A 22,326-nucleotide genomic window follows, 5' to 3' on the forward strand; every position below is an offset into this window, starting at 1 on the left:
GTTTTTACAAGGAATTAATTGGCTTTAATTTCCTGTCCTTTGCACAATAAACTGCATAATTTAAACCCTCTGTGCTTTTGCAAGTTCTGTGTTTGAGCTTCCGCAGAGCAGCTGCATTGCTTACAGTGAGAATGGACAGAACAGCCCCCTTGCCAGCCTGAAAAAGCACAGGCCCTTTTCATGTGTCTCATAAATGTGTCAGGAGAGGACAAACTGCCTGGGGCAACCGTTTGTAACTGTCCCCATTTGGGAATCTGGCAGCAAATCTTATCTTATGTCTGTTAGGTAGGACATTTAAACTTTTGTGTGAGGAAATCAAGCAAACCTCAAGGGACACAATCATACAGCAAAGTCCTCTGTGCAAGCTCCAGTAAAATTAGTCGGACAGGCTTTAGGGATGCACAATTCTGGCAAGTTTGATTCTCGAAGATTCTCATTTTCCCAATATTAAATTCAATGCACCATACTTCTGCATCAGCTTGCGAATTCATCAGCATTTTTGTGGTACTTTCTCCTAACAAGCATATTTTAATGCACTTTTGACTAATGTACTTTTTAAAAATCCCCAATGTCCTCTAATACGATGCATTTTTATAAATAACTTTCACCAAAACATGCATCTTTATGCACATTTCACCAAAAATGTATACTGTATGTTCGTATATGTTGTTTGGTTGGGCACAGTGCTATTTTTCCTAGATTTAAGAAGTGTGAATTTCTCATAAGATGCAAATGAGCTTGAATTTCTTCTCCACCCTTTTCATTCATATTGCATGGGACTTGTACAAGAGGATTCTTCTTTGCAACATTCCTAACTTAAGGGAGAAATCCTAGCATACTGATGTTGCTGGCTGTGTGTATGTATTTGGGATTCAGGGCAGGCTCCTCTCTGCTAGTGAAGGAGAGCATTGCTGATTGGTGGAGGTTCTGAGATGGAGTAGGACTCTAAAACAGGACATTTCGGAGGTGGAGTTGGGCCAGCCTAGGATTTGCCAGTTCATTGCCAGGTGGGTTGAAGGGTCTGATCCAGGCACCTCTGTTGCACCAGCTGGGAGCTGGCTCAGCAATAACGTCTGCAGGAGCCAAAAGGGCCCCCGATTCATTGGAGACTCAACATTCAACATAGATGCCTGGGGCAGTCATAACTTTGCAGGTAGGGCAAGCAGCACAGCCAAACTTCACCTTCTGCATATGGACGCTCTTTCCATGGGAAGAGAGCTGCTGATTGTGTGGCAGTGGGGAGGAATGGAAGCTATGAAGGTATTAATGGATTTAAGAATCAAAAATGTGTTTGTAAGCAAGGTGGCCATGCATGTGTGTCCCCTGCAGCTCTGGGCTGAGTGGAATGTAAGATCTGTTTAAACCGATAACCACAGGCACCTTTGACAAGATTACATAGCTTCTGCCACAGAAGACCCTGTTTTGCAACCTTGCTATTGTGAAGTGGGACATTCCTACTCTTGCCATGTATATCTCTTTGAACTATGCCACAATGTATGTTTAATGGAAACAGAAGTGTGTTTCAGCTGTTGGCGTCCAACTTGCTTCATCTGCATGGGGAGAGTATGTTGGAATGCAACATCCTGCTTGACTTACAGTTGGAGTCTGGCTCTTATTGACCACCCTGGCTGAATCCACAGGGTACTGAACCCCAATATTTCCCTAGCAAGTATCCCATATTTTGAAGTAGCCATGGTGTCCAGTGAACCTGCAATGCATGTATGCATGCATGGATATATGCGCATAGCTGCAGATGTGCTTCCAGAATATAAGGTGTGAAGGTGCACTGGTATCTTACCTGAGACATAGAATCTAATGCTTCTTTCTTCTGTGCCAACCTTGTTGGAAGCCACACAGAAATAGACCCCAGAGACATTGCTTGCTGTGGTTTCCAGGGTGCTTATGATCTGCCACGTGGGAAAATAGAAAAGACAGCCTGGTTACTTTTAGATGTCATGGAATAAGCCAATCTGCAGAATCTTTCACACAAAGGGCTCAAGAGTCACCTTTGGGGGATGAACAGCAGAGGCATTGTCAAGGGAGGACAGGAATAAAGTTTAGTCCAAGCAAGGCAAATTTCATCTTCCAGTGATACCGTTACAGATCCTCAGATGTTTTCAGCTACAGGTCAGGTGCAGGTTAATCTACTTTACTTAAATATTGATACTCAGGAAACTGGTGGTGCAGACAGGGCCTAGCTTAGGGTAACAGCAAGGATGAAAAATTCCAAGAGTTTTCTACTTGAAAGAGGGGATTCTAGCTGAGGTCATTCCCATCTTGCTCGCTTCTTACACACATCTACCAGTCTGTCACACATTGATTTCACACTTTCATCAATGCAACTTAGAGCTAAAAGATCCACATTAGTTAGGGAAACTTTGCAGTTTTAGGCCAGACGTCATCATCCTTATGCTCTCCAGAGCATCATAATCATATTCCAAAACATCTGGAAGGGGACCAGGTTGTGGAAGGCTATTATACACTCTTACCTAAAAGTAAGTCCCATCAAACTCAATGGAGCTTACTACTGAGTAGACATTCCACTGCCAGAGAAGGAGTTGGGATTCGAGATGTATTTCCCTCTTCTGTGTCATTTTAAATTTGTTTTAAAATTTATATGATATGGTCTATCCTCCCGTCCGACCTGATTCTTGGTTCTATCTCACAATCCAGTTATGTTATGTTAGGCTTGTGAAGATGAACTAGGGGCAGGGGTCAAGAAAGGAGTTCAGACTATATCAGGCAGATGAAATAAGAGAGAATCTCTCTACTAATCTAAATCCAAGCTTACACCAGTGATGTGTCAGCCTTCCCTTGCAAGTCTTCTCCTTTCCACAGGCAAAACAAGCCTTACTTTGGGGGAGTGGGGGTGGCGGCAGCAAAGTGGCAGGGAGGGTTCGCTTCCACACAGTAGAGGAACCACAAGGTCCCTCTTTACCTGGAAATTATACCTGGTGAGTCACTTCCTCCCTTGTGGATCCTCTGCTGAATAGGCATGGGATGAGGATTTTGCCTGAGGGTCTCAAGTCATTTTGTTCTGGATACCAAGATCCCTTTTGCTGACAGGGTTTGAATGTGAGAATTCCCCTAAGCCTTATCTTTGCCCCCCCCAAAAAAGTATCTCTGGCTATTTTCTTTAACATCCTACACCAAATATACAGAGTACAGTATGTTCCCCCTCTCTCTTTGTAAATCATTCACCTTGAATGCATTTGTAGCAAAAACTAAGCTTAACTTTTCAGCTGGAGCTTCCAAACCAGGCTCAAGGGCAGCCCCAAATAGAGCACATTGCAGTAATCTAGCCTCAAAGTTACCAATACATGGACTTCACCAATGGTCTTCAACTGGTCCAAACATGACACCCAACTCTGACTCCCAAACTGCAATATGGGACCAACTGGGCAGTCACCCAAGGTGCAGACCTCGGAGGAGTGCAGTACTGACCTTTGAGGGGCACAGTTTTATACAGATTGGTTTTTGTTATATCTTATAAATTACTGAATATTTGACTTTTATATTTTGAAGAATTTTATCATTTTTGAAGTAATTCATGAATTAGAATTGTTCTTTATGTATACGTGAAATAGATAAAGACCATAGAGTTGCTCAGAGGTTATGTTACATATTTCTAGTAAGCTACGGCTGATAAAAACTGACCACCTGTAGCTCAGTACCGCAAACGAAAGGCAGAGAAAGCTAAGGAGCAGGCAAAGCAAGAAGAGTTCTTCCTGAAATACCTTTGTTCACAGAAAGCAATTGAAGAACAAGAATATGACTGTACTTTTGTTGAAGCTAACACCACTGAGGGAGCTGAATGTGGTGCTTCTACTACAAATTTGATACATTTCTTGAAAACACACATAGGAAGAAGAGGATGTCAAGAAAGCAAGAGTAATGCAAAGTCTGCAAAAGAAGAAGGTATTGTGCCTGACTTGAATTACAGTCACCCTGTTAACTGGCCCAACTATTGCAATGATAACTTGTGACATCTTATAATAGAACATGGACCACAGCAGGTTGTTTCACACGATTTCCCCAAAGACTAAAGAAGAAGATTTTCTCCTATACACTACAAGAGACTAGCAAATAGTGAAAAAGTGTGCTGTCAATGGTTGACACGTTCAACCTCAAAATATGTGTGTTTTCTTTTTGCTGTAAGTTGTAAGCGAAAAATTTGGTACATCACCCCTACAAGGAACAGGTTCAAAGGGCTGGGGACTTATCCACACATACCTTTTGCCCCAATCTTTTGAGGCACAGGTCTGCACTTCAGATCTATGTGTCTGAGCATTTTATTTTTTGCCCCAGAAATTTCCTTGTGGGCGTCAGGGGTGATGATGGTTTTCAACAAGTTTGGATATATGCTACTGAGAATGAGGCCCAGGAAGAGGCACCACAAGATCCTAAAAACATATGGAAGGAACCTTGTTGGTTATCCCTGCACTAAATAATTTGGTACCAAGTTACTTGAAGGACCACCTTTACCCACATTAGCCTGTCTGGGTTAACCAGGTTCCCAAGACACATGCAAACAGATGTTTAGAGATACAAAGGCATTGAAACAGACATATATCTTACATGCCCTCCATGCTTGTGTGGGAAATAAAGGTGTAACACTGGCAGACATTCACCAAATCCATTTGCTGCATAACTGCCTTTACTTGCAAACAACTCTTGAGCCCAGAAATTTGCAGGATTTCAGTGGGGAAATGAAAGATTGAGAGTGATTATCTTTTAATAAGAAGAATCCCTTGAAATGATTATGTGCCAGCCTTTCACTCAAGCTTTCTTCTTCTGCATAAATCCCTGCATAAATCCCTGAGATCAAGTTATCTTGGCAGGGGTCTAATGCAAAGGTTTTAGTTGTCTGCATGCTCAGGTCCTCTTTCAGTTGCCAATAAAATAATGCCACACGTCTCCAGAATATCATTGTGCACATGGTGCTATATGTGTGCATGAGCAAACCTATATGTGGATTTCCCTTTCCAGCATATTAAAATTTGTAAATCAGAAAACTGAATTCATATGGAAATGGTCAGCACGTCAACACTGATAGCTTCTTTAGAAGCCAGGCACTTCCTGCTTTGCAATCAAAAGATACAGAATGTGCTTAATGCTCAAAGGTTATCTGGAATATCACTCTTGATTTCAGTTTAGAAAAGGGATAGACAATGGGGTATTTGAGAGCACAGTGTAGCCCACAGTGGCCTTTTACAGGTGATCTGCCCCCTAAGATCATCCTGGTTCTCAAGGAACTCCTTTCACATTTTGTTCGGTTACTTTTCTGCGGTGCAAATGGCTTAGGGTCAGACTAGATGTGACTTTTATCTTTACTGACTTGACAGTGGCTTTCTAACATTTCAGACAGGAGTCCTTCCCAGCCCTAACTGGAGATGTCAGAGATTGAACCTGGATCTTTTTGCATGCAGATACCCTTCAGTTACTGAGCTGCAGCTCTTCCCCTAAAATAAATTAATATTCCAACCTTCCTTGCTCTATTCAAAAAGGAACTTAGGAAGTCACTGTATACCAAGTCAGTTCATTGGTCCACCTAACTCAGGACTTTGTACATTGATCAGCTGTGGAGCTCCAGAGTTTTCAGACAAATATCTTCCCTAGTCTTACCTGAAAACACCGAAGACTGAGCCTGGAAACATCTCATGCAAAACATCTCCTTTGGTAGTGAGTTACAGCCATTTCCCAGTGAGGAAGCAGCTCTAAGAATGACTCAGACACATCACTTAAAATATTGTAACTAAATTGCAAATTTGCAATTAAAAAGACCCTGGTGTTTGATTTGATAAGATTTTTTTAAAACAACAACAACAACAAAACATGATTATGCCTCGTTTATATGCTCAGAGGGTTGTATGCAATGTCAAAATGTGTGTCTACGCCCCCTCAGTCCAGATATGGCCTGCACTAACCCAAACGATAAACTGCCTATGACTACATAATGCAGATATTTGCACAGATGTACCCCAGCTGTTATTTTAGGTGCTTGGAAAAAACCACCTCGGGTTGGAGAAGCCCCACTTCCATGAAATCCATCTGTGTCTGGCCATGAACTGCCGTTGGGGATTAAGGGATTCTTCTTTCAAATCTCATCTCTTTGGAACAACTTTAAGGCACACGTTTTTTAAACGTGCAGAGAAAGATAATCAAATAATGAGAAGAGTGGGATAAAAGCAAGCAAAGAAAACACAAATGCTGAAAAAGATCAAACCAAAGCTGCTTCTTTCCCACTTCTTGTTTTCAGAAGTGGACAGGCCATTGCTTCTGGAAAGCCCACAAGCAGTGCTTGAAAGCCATTCCCTCTCCCCTGCTGTTTAACCCCAGCACACTGCACCCAGAGAAAGACTGCCTTCAAGCATGAAGACTCTCTATAGCCATTGTGGCAAGCAGACACTGACAGAGCTATGCTGATTATAATTACTGGAGGTCCTGAATTATGGATTAAGGCATGGATGGAGAGCCTGCCTCCCCTTTGATGTTGTTGGAATTCCAACCATCCCAGCTGCCGTCAACATGACCAAAGACCAGCGGTGAAGGAAGTTGTAGTCCAACCATTTCCATAGGGTCACAGGTTCCCCATCCCAGGATTGAGGCAGTAATTTGCAGCCAATTAAGCAATCACACACACACTACCATACTGTGAATTTTGTAATGTGTCCTCTTCTCACACATAAAAGTGTAGCCTTTGGGCAGTGCCAATGCTATTACACCATGAAGACTAGCAACAAAAGCTTCCTGTTTCCAGTTTATGACACACTACTGTAATCAGAAGTGCTTGGCCTGCAAAAATGGAGTCTGATAAAGATTAGTGTGGAACATGAGAAACTACCTTATATTCAGAACACTGATCCATCTATTACCTATGCTGACTAGCAGTAGCTCTACAGGAATTCAGACATGGGACATTCCCAGTGTTACCTGGATATGCTGGGGATAAAATCAGGGACTTTATGCATGCAAAGCAGATGTTCTGCCACCGAGCTTTGACCTTTTCCTCCTCCCCATTGGGTGATTCTGGCCTGCTAGTCATCCATAGTTATGGCTACACACAAATACTGCATGGCAAACTTTCAGCAGCCAGTCTATCAAGCTGGATCCCAGAATCCACTCTAGATTCCAGAATTCTCTTCTGCAATGCCTGGAGGATTTCAGGTAAAGTAGCTGTTCTTCTCAAAAGTACTTGTAGGGCATAAACAAGTGCTTCGTATACTTACTCTAAGTGAGCAGAGCCTATACATACTCTTTGGTTCTATGATTCTGTGTATGAATGGACCATAACATGACGAAGAGAAATTTCTGATTGTATCAAAGCCAGTTGGATCTACACTGATCGGGATAACATTTTTAGAAAGTAGTATAGCTCTCAATGCAAAATTACATCGACAATATATCACTGCTCTACAGTGCCCTCAAGTGTTTCATGTTTATAATGCATCTTTTATGTTTTCACTGACCAGTGTAGATTAGTCCCCAATGTGTTTCAATGGAGCCAGCTGCCTCAGGGTCTATCCACACTTTCCTTTTGCCATATGCTTTCTAGGCAGAGGCCTGTGATTTAATACCCCATGAAAGAACATGGTATTTCTGGTCGTCGTCCTCCCCGCCCCGAGCTTTCCTGCAAAAACCCAGCGAACATCAATTCGGGTTTTCTGCAGACTGATGTTGGCACCAACTGAGCTTTCAAGAGCAGGTTTTCATGGGGAAAGCTCTAGAACCAAAAAAAGGGAGGCGAGGAGCTTGGATACTGAGCTTAAAATCACAGACCATGCTTATAAAGAGTGGAGTAAAGGCAAGCATGGAGAAGCCCTCAGTTATCTAATTGTCAAATATAGAAGTATCCATGGGATATACATTCACATAAGAACAGCCCTCTGCTTTGAGACTGGACAGATTCAAGTACCATGTAGTAACCTCTTCTTTGCAGAATCAAGTATGCTGCTTCTTAAATGCTAGAATGTGCACCCTTGAGTCTCTAAGAAAAACACAATACATGACATGGTTATTTGCCCCAAAGGAAGGCTATGCCATCCATCATGTGAGAATAAGAAATAGCTTTGTCTCCAGGACTATTTGCAAGATTATTCTGCAAAGGCTAAAGTGATGAAGGGGCACGCTCTTAAATTGATCTTCCAATTAAGCCTTAAGAGACAGGAAACTGCAGTCAGCAAAAAGAGACAGGGCTTGTGTGACTCCACACTTTTCAGTTCCACAGTCTCACCCCCACCCCCACCTCTATTTTCTCCCTTGCAGTGAGGCAATGCGGGTGAGTAGGTGCAGGGAAAGTGGGTGGGAACTAGTTCAAGCTGTTGGATACTGTCACAGTGCTGTGACAGAGATGGTTATGAGAAGACAGAATTGGCAGGTTTACACTAGTGTCGTTCAGCAACCCCCTAAATCTGCCAAGTGCATGGCAACAAGCTAACATTACTGCAAGAAAAGAAATCACTATTAAGCCACGGAAGACAATTCGCCTCAAGTCTTAAGGATGATGGCATGTCCTCTAAAGATTATAAAGGGGGCCTGAAGCATCCTAGAAACTTTCAGGACTGGAAAGAAGTTTTACTGCCGCCAACACCACCTTTGGAATATGATGGTCTGCTTCATTTACACATGTATTATATATGCCACCTGCAATGCATTTCTGGGTCAAGTTTATAATGCTGTTTTTAAAGCCCCTAGGTGGTGCTGTGGGTTAAACCACAGAGCCTAGGGTGGGCTTGCCAATCAGAAGGTCAGTGGTTCGAATCCCTGCAACGGGGTGAGCTCCCGTTGCTCAGTCCCAGCTCCTGCCCATCTAGCAGTTCGAAAGCACGTCAAAGTGCAAGTAGATAAATAGTGGGAAAGTAAATGGCGTTTCCGTGTGCTGCTCTGGTTCACCAGAAGCAGCTTTGTCATGCTGGCCACATGACCTGGAAGCTGTACGCTGGCTCCCTCGGCCAATAACGTGAGATGAGCGCCGCAACCCAAGAGTCGGTCACGACTGGACCTAATGGTCAGGGGTCCCTTTAAACTTAATGCCAGCTGTTTTATGTGATGGTTAGTCACACTGTGAAGTGTTATTAAAACACACAATTTTAATAAACAAATAGGAGTTACGAACCTGGCAGGGAATGCTGTGTCTTGCCTACTTTATCATCATCATCATCACCACCACCACCACCACCCGAACAGGGTAAACATGTCCAAGCTGTGCGTTTTGGTTTGGTGTTTTTTTAATAACCACTTTTGTTTGTTTGTTTCTGAAATTTCTACATCCTTATAGGCACCTCAGTGTCCAAAATGGAAGTAGGCAGCAAGTGATTCACTGGAGGCTGAGAAAATTTGTCTCTCCAGTGAGGTCTGTGATGTAAGGCTTTTGATACAGTACTAGAGAGTCGAGGCACATAGGAAAGATTATCAGATCTGAGCTCATGCCAGCATCACAGCACAGTCAATTAAAGGCAGGCCACCAGAGTCTCTGGCATTTTTGTTTTATCTAGCTTGCAAAGCACCAATAAAATTACTTGCTAGGATATGGTGGGAAATGAATTTGTCTGTTTCCTGAATGTTCTATTTCTGGAGGTAATTGACACTGGTAAAAAGAGGGTGGGGGGGAGGCTGGAGGCAATAGGGTTATCATCAGTGTGTTGTTTATAAAATTATATTCATTATCTGAAAGTTTTGCTTAATGCAGACACCCTTGGACTTCATTAAAATGTTTGCGCAGGAGAGTTTTCTCTAATGGGCCTTCACAGGGAAAACGCTTGAAATCCAAGCCTCAGCTAGTTTAGCTTTATGAGTCTTAGGCACAGTGACCACAAAGGTTAGGAGCAAAAGGAAAATTAAAAACATGTGCACACACATAGTTTTTAATCATGGTCTAGGGCAGGGGTGGGGAACATTTATCATCCCAAGGGCCACATTTCTTTCTGGAGTACCTTTCAGAGGCCGTATAGGTAAGGCCAAAGGCAATGTTTGCAACAACTGATGTCACTCTTATCTTTGTACAGTAGGCTACATCCTAACCACATGAGCCAGATGTTTCTACCAACCTGAACACACACAGATACACCTTTTAATCCTTAAACCCTCTAGAGACCCGCTTCCATTCACCACAGACCTGCCTTCTGCAACCTCTTGTCTTCCAGATGTTGTTGGACTGCAGCTCTCATCATTCCTGACCACTGGCCATGCTGGCTGCAGAGACTGATGGGAATTCAAAAAACATCTGGAGTACACTAGGTTGAGGAAGGCTGGTGTAGACAATACTGAGTTGGATTTTTAAAAAAATTATTTTTATTGATTTTCAAGATAATAATACAGTACAAAAATAAAGAAAAGAAAAACACCCCCTGATACTGAGCAAGCTGGATTAATGGTGTGATAAGGCAGGCAGGCAGGCAGGCAGGCAGGCAGCTACATAGCTATAGAAAGGGCTTTTTTCCAGCTGGAATTCAGTTCCAGCACCTCTCAGGTGGGCACCACTGCCATTCTAAAAGAATGAGGGAGGTGTTCATGGTGAGCTCTGGCACCATTTTTTCCTAGAAAAAAGCACTGATTATAGATAGAAATATACATAGATGGATGGATGGATGGATGGATGGATGGATGGATGGATGGATGGATGAAGACTACAGAAAACTAGCCTGCATTGTCCTAACCACACTTTCCCCCGAAAAAGGGCATTTCTCCAAAACAGGAGAAAGTGAGGTAGGAATTTTATATATTTCTGCTTTGTTTGGGGTCGGAACCATGGAGTGAATAGCAAGTGTGGCTGGAATGGTGGAGAGCAAAAAAGAAAAGACTCCACAAAGACAGCTGAGCATTTGGATGAGATAAGGGATCTCATTAGCAGGATGCCCTTTGCAAGAGTTCTCATGGCTGGAAGCGCTTCTTGCACTTTCTCAGGCTCAAGACCAAAAAGCTTTCTGAGTGAGTCGTGCATTTTCTGAGAGCTTTAAAAATAAAATGAAAACCAGGGAAGGGGGACAAGTGACATCATTACCAGAGTCGATAAACAGAGAAGATTTGAACATGATCCCAGGGTGGAAGAATTCCAAGCATGTCAAAAATTCAGTGCTAAAAGGAAATCAGTGCTTGAGATGTTTGAGAAAGGAGGCAATGTTTTATTTTATCATTACTAACACAACTGGATGTAGTTGCGGTTGTTATGGGGAGTGAACAGGGGGAAATTGTAACTGATCATAGGTTGGTTTTTATATTTAAAAATTAATCTTAAAAAAACAAATAAAAAGAGAAAGGGGGCTTTTGAGTGAACCCACTGAAACTGCAGGAAATCAATACTCCCTGAGCCGTACCTTTAATTTATTGCCATGTCTTATGTACTTAGGTTCAATGGATTTGATTTTATTTGCTGGGTAGGTGATTTCACGGCCAATGGTTTCTTCCACCTTGATCCTTTTCCCTCGTTGCTTGCATCTGAATTTTTTTTAAAAAAAAAAAGGAAAAGGAAAAAGAATAAGAATAAGTTGAAATGGCAAATCACATAAATCTGTGCACCTGACTCAAGACATGGCCATTTTTCTAGCATGGCATCCAAGAAAATGGACTTAGGGTTCAAAGTAGGAGTGAAGAACCTGTGGTCCTCCAGCTGCTGTTGGACTCCAACTCCCATCAGTCCCAGTCAGCACAGGCAATTCTCAGGGGTGGTGGGAAGTGGAACTTCCTAACATTTGGAGGGCCACAATTTAGGAAAGCCTGGAATAAAGGACATAAGAAGAACCCTGTTGGATCAGACCAAAGGCTCAGTGTTGGAAGTAAAACAACAATGCTTGCAATAAATTACCTGAACCAGTGGGGGGAATGATAGACAGAAAGGCACTGGTTCCTTCTCTTTTAGTAACCAATTGTTGGTAAAGTAGACTTCTTCTCCTAGTGAATTAGCTCGAGCCAGTTGCAGTATTAGTTAGCCCACGTGTGATTCCATTTTGGCCACATGTAAAACCCATCCCTGGAACGGCTTTCTTTGCCATGAGTAATAAATGTTTTCTTTACACTTTCAAGCAAACTCAGCAGACCATTTCTTTTCTGCACACTGCTGCAATATATTTACCAAACTCCAGAAGGTTCTGGGCCCAATGCCAGCTTACTAAAGCTGCAGAAGGTTTCTGAATGAAAGAACAAAGGCTCAGGCCAACGTTAACAGGCATGCCTTGATCCCAAAGTTGCAATCAGGAGATTTCCATGCTTGGCTGTACATAATCTATGGATGGTGAAGGAATTCTGGAAATGGCGAAGACTGAAAAATCTGTGTAAGATGCTGGTACTGTCGCTGGATGGGAAACACATAGGGCAAAGTCTCTTTCAATCCAATGTTTGGCTAATTTCCAGCAAATACACATGGAAAATGACAGTATTGAAAAGGGAGTGTTTTTAGCCTTAAAAAATCTTTATGGGAAATCAGGAATTAAAGATCAGATTCAGAGTTACAAATAATTGTTTTCTGCTTGATGAAGGGAAGGAGACTGTTCTATGAAACAAATGGAATTGTTGCTAAATTTGATGGTCAAATTAAGCGTTGCTGGAGGAAATCTAGACCACCACCCTGTTATTACAGTGACAATCATATGCTTATGAGAAGCCCACAAGTAGATATTGAGTGCAATAATACTCTTCCCACTTGCAGTTTCCAGCAGCCACTATACAGAAATGTGCCTGCTTCCAATGGTGGAGAAAGAACATAGGCACCCTAGTTAGTATTATGTATTTATGTATTTTTTACATACTGTTTGCACCCTTGCCAGAACAGTGTACCAAACAGGTTTGGCATCATTGGGCATCTGCCAAGGACCACATCTCAGGAAGGGGCCTTTCCAGAGTCCTCTTGGACTGGCTCACCCTTGCTATCTCTGCATGATCACCTACCCTCTCTGAGGACGTGAGCAGTGATAAGAGAAAGGGAATGAACAAGTAGCTTCCAGTTTGTCTTACACAACTCTGGATGGTTCTATAGACTGGGCCAAGAGGGAGGATCAAACAAGCAGATGCCTTATACTAATCCAGGTCATTGGTCCACCTAGATCAGTACTTCCTAGACTGACACTAGCCCTCCAGGGTTTCAGGTAAGGGTCTATCTTTATCCCACCTGGAGATGTCGGGGATTGAACATTGGGACATTTTGTATGCAAAGCAAATGCTCTAACTGCTGAGCTGTGGCTCTTGAGAGGTGGCAAGGTAAATCAGTATTGATGACAGTGGCAAAGAGGAGGTAGGCTCACACAGTCCTTGGGACTAGGCCATTGAAAATAAACAAATGAAACACAAATTCAATTATTATTAGAAAGATAAATATAGAATACCCATTCACCAGCACTAAAAACTGCTCTTGAACAAAAACAATGGGGCGGCTAATTATTTTAACAATATCAGGTAAATAAGGTGATATTATTATTATTATTATTATTATTATTATTATTATTATTATTATTTTGCTACACTACAAATGTCTTTCCATTTAAGGAAATTATGCCATAACTTAAAATTGGAGCATCTGTTTTGCAAACAGAAGGTGCCAGGTTCAATTCCTGGCATCTCCATGAAGGGTGGAACGTCCCCTGACAGCCGCTACCAATCAGTGCAGACAATACAGTACTGAACTAGATGGGCCAAGGGGCTGCCTTAGTATAAAGCAGCTTCCTCTGCCCCTGTGATTTCCTGGTGGCTTTTGCAGTTTCCTTCAGACACAATATCACTCAATGAGTGCGAAGGAGACAGAACTTCTGCATGTAGATTGAACAATGTCACAAAATCAGGACATTAGGGGGGAAAATGGGAGCAGTGGGGAGTGGGGGTTAGGGGAAATGAAATAACAACAGGAAATGAGGGAAGGGGTGTTTTTTCTCACAAGAGGCTTCCCCTCCAGCTTCTGTAAGGAAAGATAAGGCTACTTTGGAGGTCAAGTGGAGATACAAACACACTTTGCCATTGTGTTTAAAGTGATAGAACCACAAGCTGGGCATTTTCATGATTTGGCTTAGTTTACACTCCTGGGGTCAGCAGGAACACTCAAGATTATAGTACTCTGCAATCCTGTTTGTCCATTGAACAGGGTACATGGGAGTAAGCCTAAAGAGGACTGGACTGTAAAGATGCTTAAATCCCTACTTGTAAGGCAATTTGCATGCAAAATGTGTAATGTGGCATTTTAGCTAATGCAGTGTAATGGGAAGAATGCCTAACTTGTTCTGTTCTATCCAGACAGACTTCAATCTTGTTTCAGGTCCAGTTTTAGCACAGAAACAGCCTTGGTCAGCCTAACTGATAACAACAGAAGAGATGCTGTGCAGATGTTGCACTTGTGCCTTGAAGCAGTAAGGCTGAAAGGGAGTCAATAATCTAAGGTTAAATGCTGGTAACGACTGGAGGTGCTTTGGGTGGGCGCTTCCAATATTGGGTAATTATGTGGATGATCTCTTCTGGGAGGGGTTGCACTGAGGGAATGGGTTTGTAGTCTGTGGGTACTCCTGGAGTGGTAGTCAATGAAGCTTAACTTAGAGGAGACCTAATGAAATTAATGAGCATGAATAAATTGCATCCATTAATTTCAATAGGTGTATTCGTATCGGGTTCCAACCTGTCACTGGGGTCCCAAGTGGCATGTGGCAAGGAGTGCTTATGCCAAGCAAAAGCAGCACTCACACCACAAGTTCAAAGCACTAAGATTCCACTGTAATTCTCATGCCTTCTCACAAAGAATTCTGGGAGCTGAGTTTGTTAAAGGTGCTGAGAGTTGTTAGGAGACCCTGATTCCTGTCCCGGAGCAACAAGTCCCAGAGTGGTTTAACAATCAATCCCCCCTTCACAGAAAACTCTGTGAATTATAGCTCTGCGGGGCAAATAGGGGATCTCCTAGCTACTCTCAGCACCTTTAACCAACTGCAGCTCACAGGAAGCCAGATAAAGTGGTATTATAGAGCTTTAAAGATATGGTGTGAATGTGACCTTAGGTTGAGTTGCCAGTTATGGCAAAAACAGGCAATGCCTCTGGTAAGCAGGGTCAGTTGAAACATGTGGTAGCATTCTATACTGCATAAGCAAAATTCTTCATCTGTAATTTTTTGACATTTTCAATGCATACCAAAATTCACATTAAAAATGCCTACAAAAAACACACAAAGATTCATATTTTAGGAAAACATACACACAAGTTGTTGTTTTTAAATGCATATTGATTCTGAAATGCAATGGGATGTACTTGCATATGAACACATGGAAAACTGACCAGAAATAGACTGATAGCATCAGTCTATCATGGGAAAAACCGGAATTTTGTCACACTTCCTTACACTTCACTCCACTCTCCATATTTCTGTTTTCTTTTTATTATTTATCCCTACCTGAACCAGGGGGCATCTTACTAACATAGATTGAAATAATGCAAGGAAATCAGATCCTGTCATGGGTTGCAATAAATCTGTTGTATTACTGATGCTCTCTCTCTCTCTCTCTCTCTCTCTCTCTCTCTCTCTCTCTCTCTCTCTCTCTCTCTCTCACACACACACACACACACACACACACACACACACACACCAGGAGGTTCTCCTGGCTGCTCCTCCAATGAACTATCACCAGCCATGACCTTGGACAAATTAAGCTGCAATCTCAACTTCAAACATTTTTTTCCACGGGTGTTCTTCAAATGACAGTAAGCCTCCCCATCCCAACAAAAACATCAGAAAAGAGAAAGAGTCAAGAGGGGGCCCATTTGGCTCTTTATATTCCCTCATCTGTCCTTTATTTTTAAGGGTGGAAAACCTGACTCCAGCCTCCTTGCTGCACAGAAGGGTGAAAGTGCAGGAGGAGATGTTGGGTTTGGCTCCCAGACATCCCTGCTGGTGCTCACCAAGGGAAGTACTCTCTATTCAGGCCTGAACCAAGGCATCTCTCTATGGGTTGCTCTGCTAACATTTCAACAGGAACAAAGGAAACTTGTCTGTTTGTTTAGAGAAACTGCGCCGAGCAGCACCTTATGCCTAACTCACTTCATTCCTGTTTGGTAGACCTGGGATTCTTTGTCCCTCCTCTAACCCCACACAGAGAAATAAGACAGTTAGGGGGTTCCTGTATCGTATGCCTGCCAGGCAATATGTTTTGAACAGTGAGTGAAGCCAAGGATAAGAAGCTGCTCTTCACATCCACGCAGAAGAGGCATGGGGATCTGGTGTGCCAGGCCTGCACAGCTGCAACCCACCAAGACCAGACCAGCTCACAATTCTGAGCTGTGTATGGTACCCTCCAGGGACTTGGGGTGCATTCATATGGCAGTTTATTCCATTTCCTTGACCTTTCCCTGCATCAATTATGATTTTTCTTTGTTCATGGGAGAATGCGGCTCTCGGGCTGAAACAATTCCCCCTCCTAGACCAGCATCCAGGGATCTCTGGGAAGCCTCAAAGCAGGGCTCGAGTGCATCAGCACCCTACCCTCCTGCAGTTCCCAGCGACTGGTTTTGAAAAGCATTTCAGCCTCCATCAGCAGAAGCAGAACATTGTCACAGTGGCCAGTAGCAACTCATGAATTCATCTAATCCTCTTTTAAAGCCATCTGAGTTGGTGGACGTTGAGAGTGAGGAAGAATGGGGACTAACCAAGGGGTTAAGTGCTGAACAGTGTTCTCTCTAGCTAGCTGAAGCAGCATTAAGACCAGTGGCAGACCTTGGGCTCTTACATTTCACACACTGCCCTGTAAAATGCAAAAATTCAGTGCCCCTGCCTCTCCTGCTTCATTTTACAGCATTGCTTTGGCGCCCCTGACAGTGTGGCGCCAATGTGGCTGCACCGGTTGCACCACCATAAAACCACCTCTGATGAAGACTCATAGGAAGAAACATTGTTTCTTTTTAAGACAATTGCATTGCCTCAGTTCTGTCACTAATAGACATGTAGAACATTGTGCTGTGGGAGATATGCAGTCAAATCTAAAAATGCATTTTCTTGCTAGTTGGCATGTGAAAGGATTAAGACCAGGCATCCCCAAACTTCGGCCCTCCAGATGTTTTGGACTACAATTCCCATCATCCCTGACCACTGGTCCTCTTAGCTAGGGATCATGGGAGTTGTAGGCCAAAACATCTGGAGGGCCGCAGTTTGGGGATGCCTAGATTAAGACCATAGAGCTGTACTGCCAATAGGGAGACTCAGACAACAGAAAAGCAACTGGTAGAGAAGACTCAGTGTGATGTCAGTTCCCCTCCACTCCTGGGAGGGAAGAAGCAAAAGAAATACCATATTTACTTGAATCTAATGCTCACCATTTTTGGCCAAATTATGTTGCAAAAATTAAGGTGCACATTAGAATTGCTGGCACATTTACATTCACCAGCAAATACTTTTTTTGGTTTCAAGGTTCTGGAAATTGAGGTGTGTATTAGATTTGATGGCGCATTAGACTCAAGCAAATACGGTATTTCCGGTGCCTTCTCTCTCTCACTTTCTCTTCAACCAGCCATGAAGAAGGATGTGCCTCTAAATGCTGCAGAAGCAGAAGCTGTTTTTGCTGTAAACACAAGTATTTAACCTGCATTTACTTTTAATGCTGTTGCTGCTAAGGACAAATGCTTGACTGTGAGTAAAATATATGTTTTAAACTTACTTTTCAGTCTGCAGCCTGTTTCCTTGATAAACCTAATTCTTTTGCTTTCACTTAACCTGCTTAAGATGGAATTTAAACTCTGCTCAGCCCCACATTTTTAAACTCAAACAGTAAGTTGATTCTTTTGTCTGTCTGTTAACCCATACATGTGGCTCTGTAGGGGGATAAAATATCTCCTCACCTGCCTAATGAAATCTATCAAAATATAATTGGACTTCTGTTGTTTTGCCCATTTGTTCTTTCCCCCTTAACATCTCATCTTGGACTGTCAGAATCTACAAAACCAGCTTGGTTTCTGTTCTGACCTGAAGACCCTACAACAGACATTCTGCAGGGGCCTATTTATTTGCTTCTGAACAGCTGTTGCAGTTGGAATCTCTGAAAACTTCAAAACTTCACAGTGGGGTGTGTTGGGTTTTTTTTTTTTAGCTGTTTATTTTTTGGGGGGGGAGTCTTATCCCTTTGGAGTTAATTTGGCAACTGGGGAGCTTATTTCAAAGCTACAAAATGGAGATAAACTTCATATTTTTATGTTCACTGATCTTCAGTTCTGTCAGAGGGTAAAGGTTTGCAAAAACCCTGAGGTTCAAGGAGTGGAACTTAAGTCAAGGAAGATTCCCGGGGAAGGAGGTGAAGCCTGTCCTTAATAGGTGACTTATCTTCAATGCAGGGTTCTTTATCTTGGGTGCAGTCAGCCACTCAATCCCTCCCTCCAAGTGGAAGGAAGTAGCAGGCATCCCCAAACTGTGGCCCTCCAGATGTTTTGGCCTACAACTCCCATGATCCCTAGCTAACAGGACCAGTGGGCAGGGATGATGGGAATTGTAGCCCAAAACATCTGGAGGGCCAAAGTTTGGGGGTGCCTGAAGTAGAGGATCCTGGAACTGGAAGAGCATGCTGGGAAGAGGGCTCATTTAAATTTTGGGATGGATGGAAATAGATCCTGTGCAAAAAAACACCTTGGCTTATAGCTTCCCAATATGAATGGGCAAATCTGTCAATTTTGGTTTCTCAGATGATGCTCAGAGCTGGGGTTTTCTTATGTGACACCAAGCTGCAAAAAAAATGTGTGTAGGTGGAAACACTATTGACTGTGATTATCAAATGCAGGCAGAGCTGGAGGTGCCGCTTCCTTTTCTATCCCATCCTTAACTTCTCATTGGTAAAAGTTAACTATCTCAAGATGATGATGATGACGTGAGTAATAATGATAGTATTTCAGACAAATCCATGAAAGAGAGTGTCTACTAGACATGATAATAAATGGAACTTCCATGCCCAGAAGCAATATACCACATTTCAGATGCTGCATGCAAACCATAGGGAAGTATTGCTAGAGGTGAAGGGGAATTTTGTTACGTGAACTGACTTGACTTGTATTCCAGGGACTAATGCACAGATCACAATACAGCTCTCAGTTGTATTGCAAACTATTCAGAATGTTGCAACACAGTCCTGGGCTCAAAAAATGTATGCCAAAAAGATGCATACTTCAGAAGGAAATGCATACAAAACTGCCTATTTTAGGAGGCAGTATGTCTCTGAATACCAGAGCTGATGTTGCTAGCAGGCTTCCAACAGGCATCAAGTTGGCTGTGAGAATAGAATGCTGGGCCAGATAGCCTTTGGCCCGATTCCGCAGGGCACTTCTGATGTTCTTATTATGCTAGGTGGAAATGTGTTAAAGTTAACTGTGTATTTTAATCTGTTTTCCAGAAAGCAGATTAAAACAAACCTATGGGCCACCACATGTGAAACTGACTAGGAAAGAAAATGGACAGACCTGTCCACCTGTAAGGGTGCTTGTGCAGTGGTCTAGGGTCCTGTTGGCTTGCCAGTCATATCTGGCTGATTGGTGGGGGAAGCCAGTTGCCAGACTAGATGGATGCCTGAGCAGGGCATTTCTTGTGTTCTTATGTTTTTGACCCACACAGTCTTTACCAATTTTCTTCCACAGCTTAAGAGTTGAAGAAACACCTTCATAAATTGATGTCCTGCAACCTCTAGTTGCATTAGAGCAAGCATTAGCTCTCTTGCCAGGACTTCAGTGAATAATGTTTCATATATCACAGTCTTCTGGCAGAGCCCTATGTTAACAGTAAGGGAAATGACTTGTGGGCAAATGGCTATTGATTCAGATCAGCACATTACAGTGATAACTTACAGGTTGTCTTCATGACTGCATGGCTCCCATTCCCAATGTATGGTGGGCAGAGGGTTCCCACTTGATGTGCACTGGAGGCTCTGCTCTCCTCCTTTTGTGACCAGCTCCATTTTAGAAAAATCTGTCTCCTTTTCATAAATCCTGGGTCTCTCTGCAAAGAAAAAGCAAATTTGTCAAAGGACCATTTTCTCAAGAAAGCTGCACTTAAACAGAAGAAAAAGATTGGTGGAAAGAACTTTACGAATCATGCATTCTCCCACAGAGAGCGTCCAGGAACTACAAACTGGCCTGTGAAGCCCATGACACACATCACTGGCCAGGCCCCAGGCACTCTGAATGTTTTTGTCTTGCTGAAATTTGTCTTTGATTTATGATACTCCACCAATGCCCCCCCCCAAATCTGAATGTTGTACACCAGAGGTTCTAGGACATTTGATTCACTAAAATTATATCCCACTCCTCTGCCCATTGTCTAGTTAGCAGGAGTAGATCACAATACTTATTTATTTAAATGTTGAGTCTCAAGAAAGAAATATTTTATGACCCCTTCAAGTAGTTTAGCTGAGGCAATGCAGTGATTGATCACATTTTCCCTAGCTTTGTTATCTTGGTATAAACATGGAATCAGGTAGATGGTGAAAATAAGGAAGCTGGCAGGGTGTTGGGGGGGGAAGGCCATCGCTCAGTGGTAGAACATCTGCTTTGCATGCAGAAGGACCCAGTTTCAATCCCTGGCATCTTCAGGAAGGGCTGGGATTGTTCCCCATCTGAAACTCTGGATACTTAGGAAGCTGCTCCCCCTCAGTGTTAGTTATACTGAATTATGTAAAGCAATACAGTAGTATGAGGCAGCTTCCTGTCTTTCTCCCATCCAGGTACTAACCAGGCCTGACTCTGTTTAGCTTCAGAGATCAGATGAGATTAGGTGTGTTCAGGGTGTTCAGGGTAGTACAGTCATAGACAGCTTCCTGTCTTTCTGTGATGTACTTTTTAAAAGGAGACCTGCATCATTCCACACAAATGCAGAATTGTATGCAATGTCACTCCCCTCCATTGTCTCCACTGAATTCCCACCAACATATACCACATACGGCAGGATTAGTCTCAGACACCATAAACTACCTATGAACAAAGCACAGCATGTTCCTATGAGTGCTCATCACAAGAAACACCAGGAGACTCAGTCTCCTCTAATTTTAGTTTTCTCAGAAAGAACTCAAAATAAAAAATATTACTTCTTTTTTTCTTTCTCCTTCTTATAAAACAAAGAGATAAAAACAAAAGAAGCTGGAAGGAAGGCTCTCTGACCCCAGAAAAAAGAAATGGTTCTGAGTTCAAGGTGAAAAAAATGTCACCTCTCATTGTGCATGGATGTTTCCCCCCTGTCCCAAGGTATCTCACTTGATTTGTGATTCATAACAGGAAATCGAACAGATGTATCCCTTTTATACCCGCACTTAGAGCACCTCTGTCCAATTGGGGGCAGCTGCTGCAATTTCACCCCTTTCGACAACCTGTGGAACGGTCCACAAATTAAACTTTTTCGTTTTCTTGTCTTTGCTCAACAGTTTTTTTCTCTCATCTTGTCAAGCAGGCCCCTTAATATGTAAATACAAGCTGTTGCCTTTCACATTCATTTCCCACTTCTGCCTGACAATTTCCTCCAATGCTGAGCTCTACTCTCATATTACAGAGATAATCAGTTTGATCCTATGGTTTCAATCCTCTCTATCTGTGCCTAGGAGCCCTCGTTTCTAAGACCTAGAATGGGGAACCTCTTTGCCTTGGTAGCCACCTGCAAACCTCCAAGGCCTTTCTATATGGTATGGTATGGCTCATTTACATGCCACTTTTTAGCCCAAGCTCCCCAAAGCTGTGAACAACATAGTGTGCATCTCCAGTTAGAACTGGGGTGCAGAACTTCCAACCTGTGGGGTGAATGCAGCGCCTATCTGCCCATGAGGCAAAGTGAGGCTGTTGCCTCAGCTGCATTTGTTTGTATTTCAGAATTAAAAAGAAATATATTAAAATAATTTATTTATATTTCAGGGGGTAACCTTTTAAACTTGTGATTAGGGATTTGGCAAAATCAAAGCAAATGAACATGATATTCCTGTTTTCTGTCATTCTCTCGGAATCAATAGAACAACAATTCAATTATCTGTTTTTAGTAAGTAACCCCCCCCCCCTTTGGGGTTAATTAATATAATGAATAGCATGATCCAGAAACCCCTTTATAACTCCAGAATAATTTTTATATGCGTTTTGTTATTACATATTACTCCAATTACTGATTAGTGAAGCCAAATGATTCATTAAATAAAACAATAATTTCTGGGGGAACAAATGAGTAATTGTTGACTTTAAAATGACTATTGAAAACATTTTAATTCTTTATGAAACAGCAAGAATGGTGGGTTGTGCACATGCATATAACAATTATGAGGGGCACATTATGCTGAATAGGCTTCCTCGCGAGAAAAGGGAAAACTTGGCAGCTATGCTTCTGAGTGATCCCCCCTCCCCATCCCCACCCCTCCCCACCCCTTCTCTACATA

The 22,326-nt window shown here is 42.6% G+C and overlaps 1 protein-coding gene across 3 annotated transcripts in view; it reads right to left on the reverse strand.

The window, feature by feature from the left end:
- LOC118084151 (vascular endothelial growth factor receptor kdr-like) overlaps positions 1 to 22,326 on the reverse strand; it is a 200,096-nt gene that overhangs the window by 73,383 nt on the left and 104,387 nt on the right. For all 3 annotated transcript variants that reach the window (XM_035113499.2, XM_035113500.2, XM_060270643.1), the window contains exons 10-12: positions 19,769 to 19,919; positions 11,313 to 11,433; positions 1,799 to 1,907 (exon numbers count right to left, since the gene is read on the reverse strand). In XM_035113499.2, coding sequence (XP_034969390.1) covers positions 1,799 to 1,907; positions 11,313 to 11,433; positions 19,769 to 19,919 — 381 coding nt within the window. The remainder of the gene's footprint in view (positions 1 to 1,798; positions 1,908 to 11,312; positions 11,434 to 19,768; positions 19,920 to 22,326) is intronic.

The sequence above is a fragment of the Zootoca vivipara genome, chromosome Z, assembly GCF_963506605.1.
Source record: "Zootoca vivipara chromosome Z, rZooViv1.1, whole genome shotgun sequence".
NCBI lineage: Eukaryota > Metazoa > Chordata > Lepidosauria > Squamata > Lacertidae > Zootoca > Zootoca vivipara.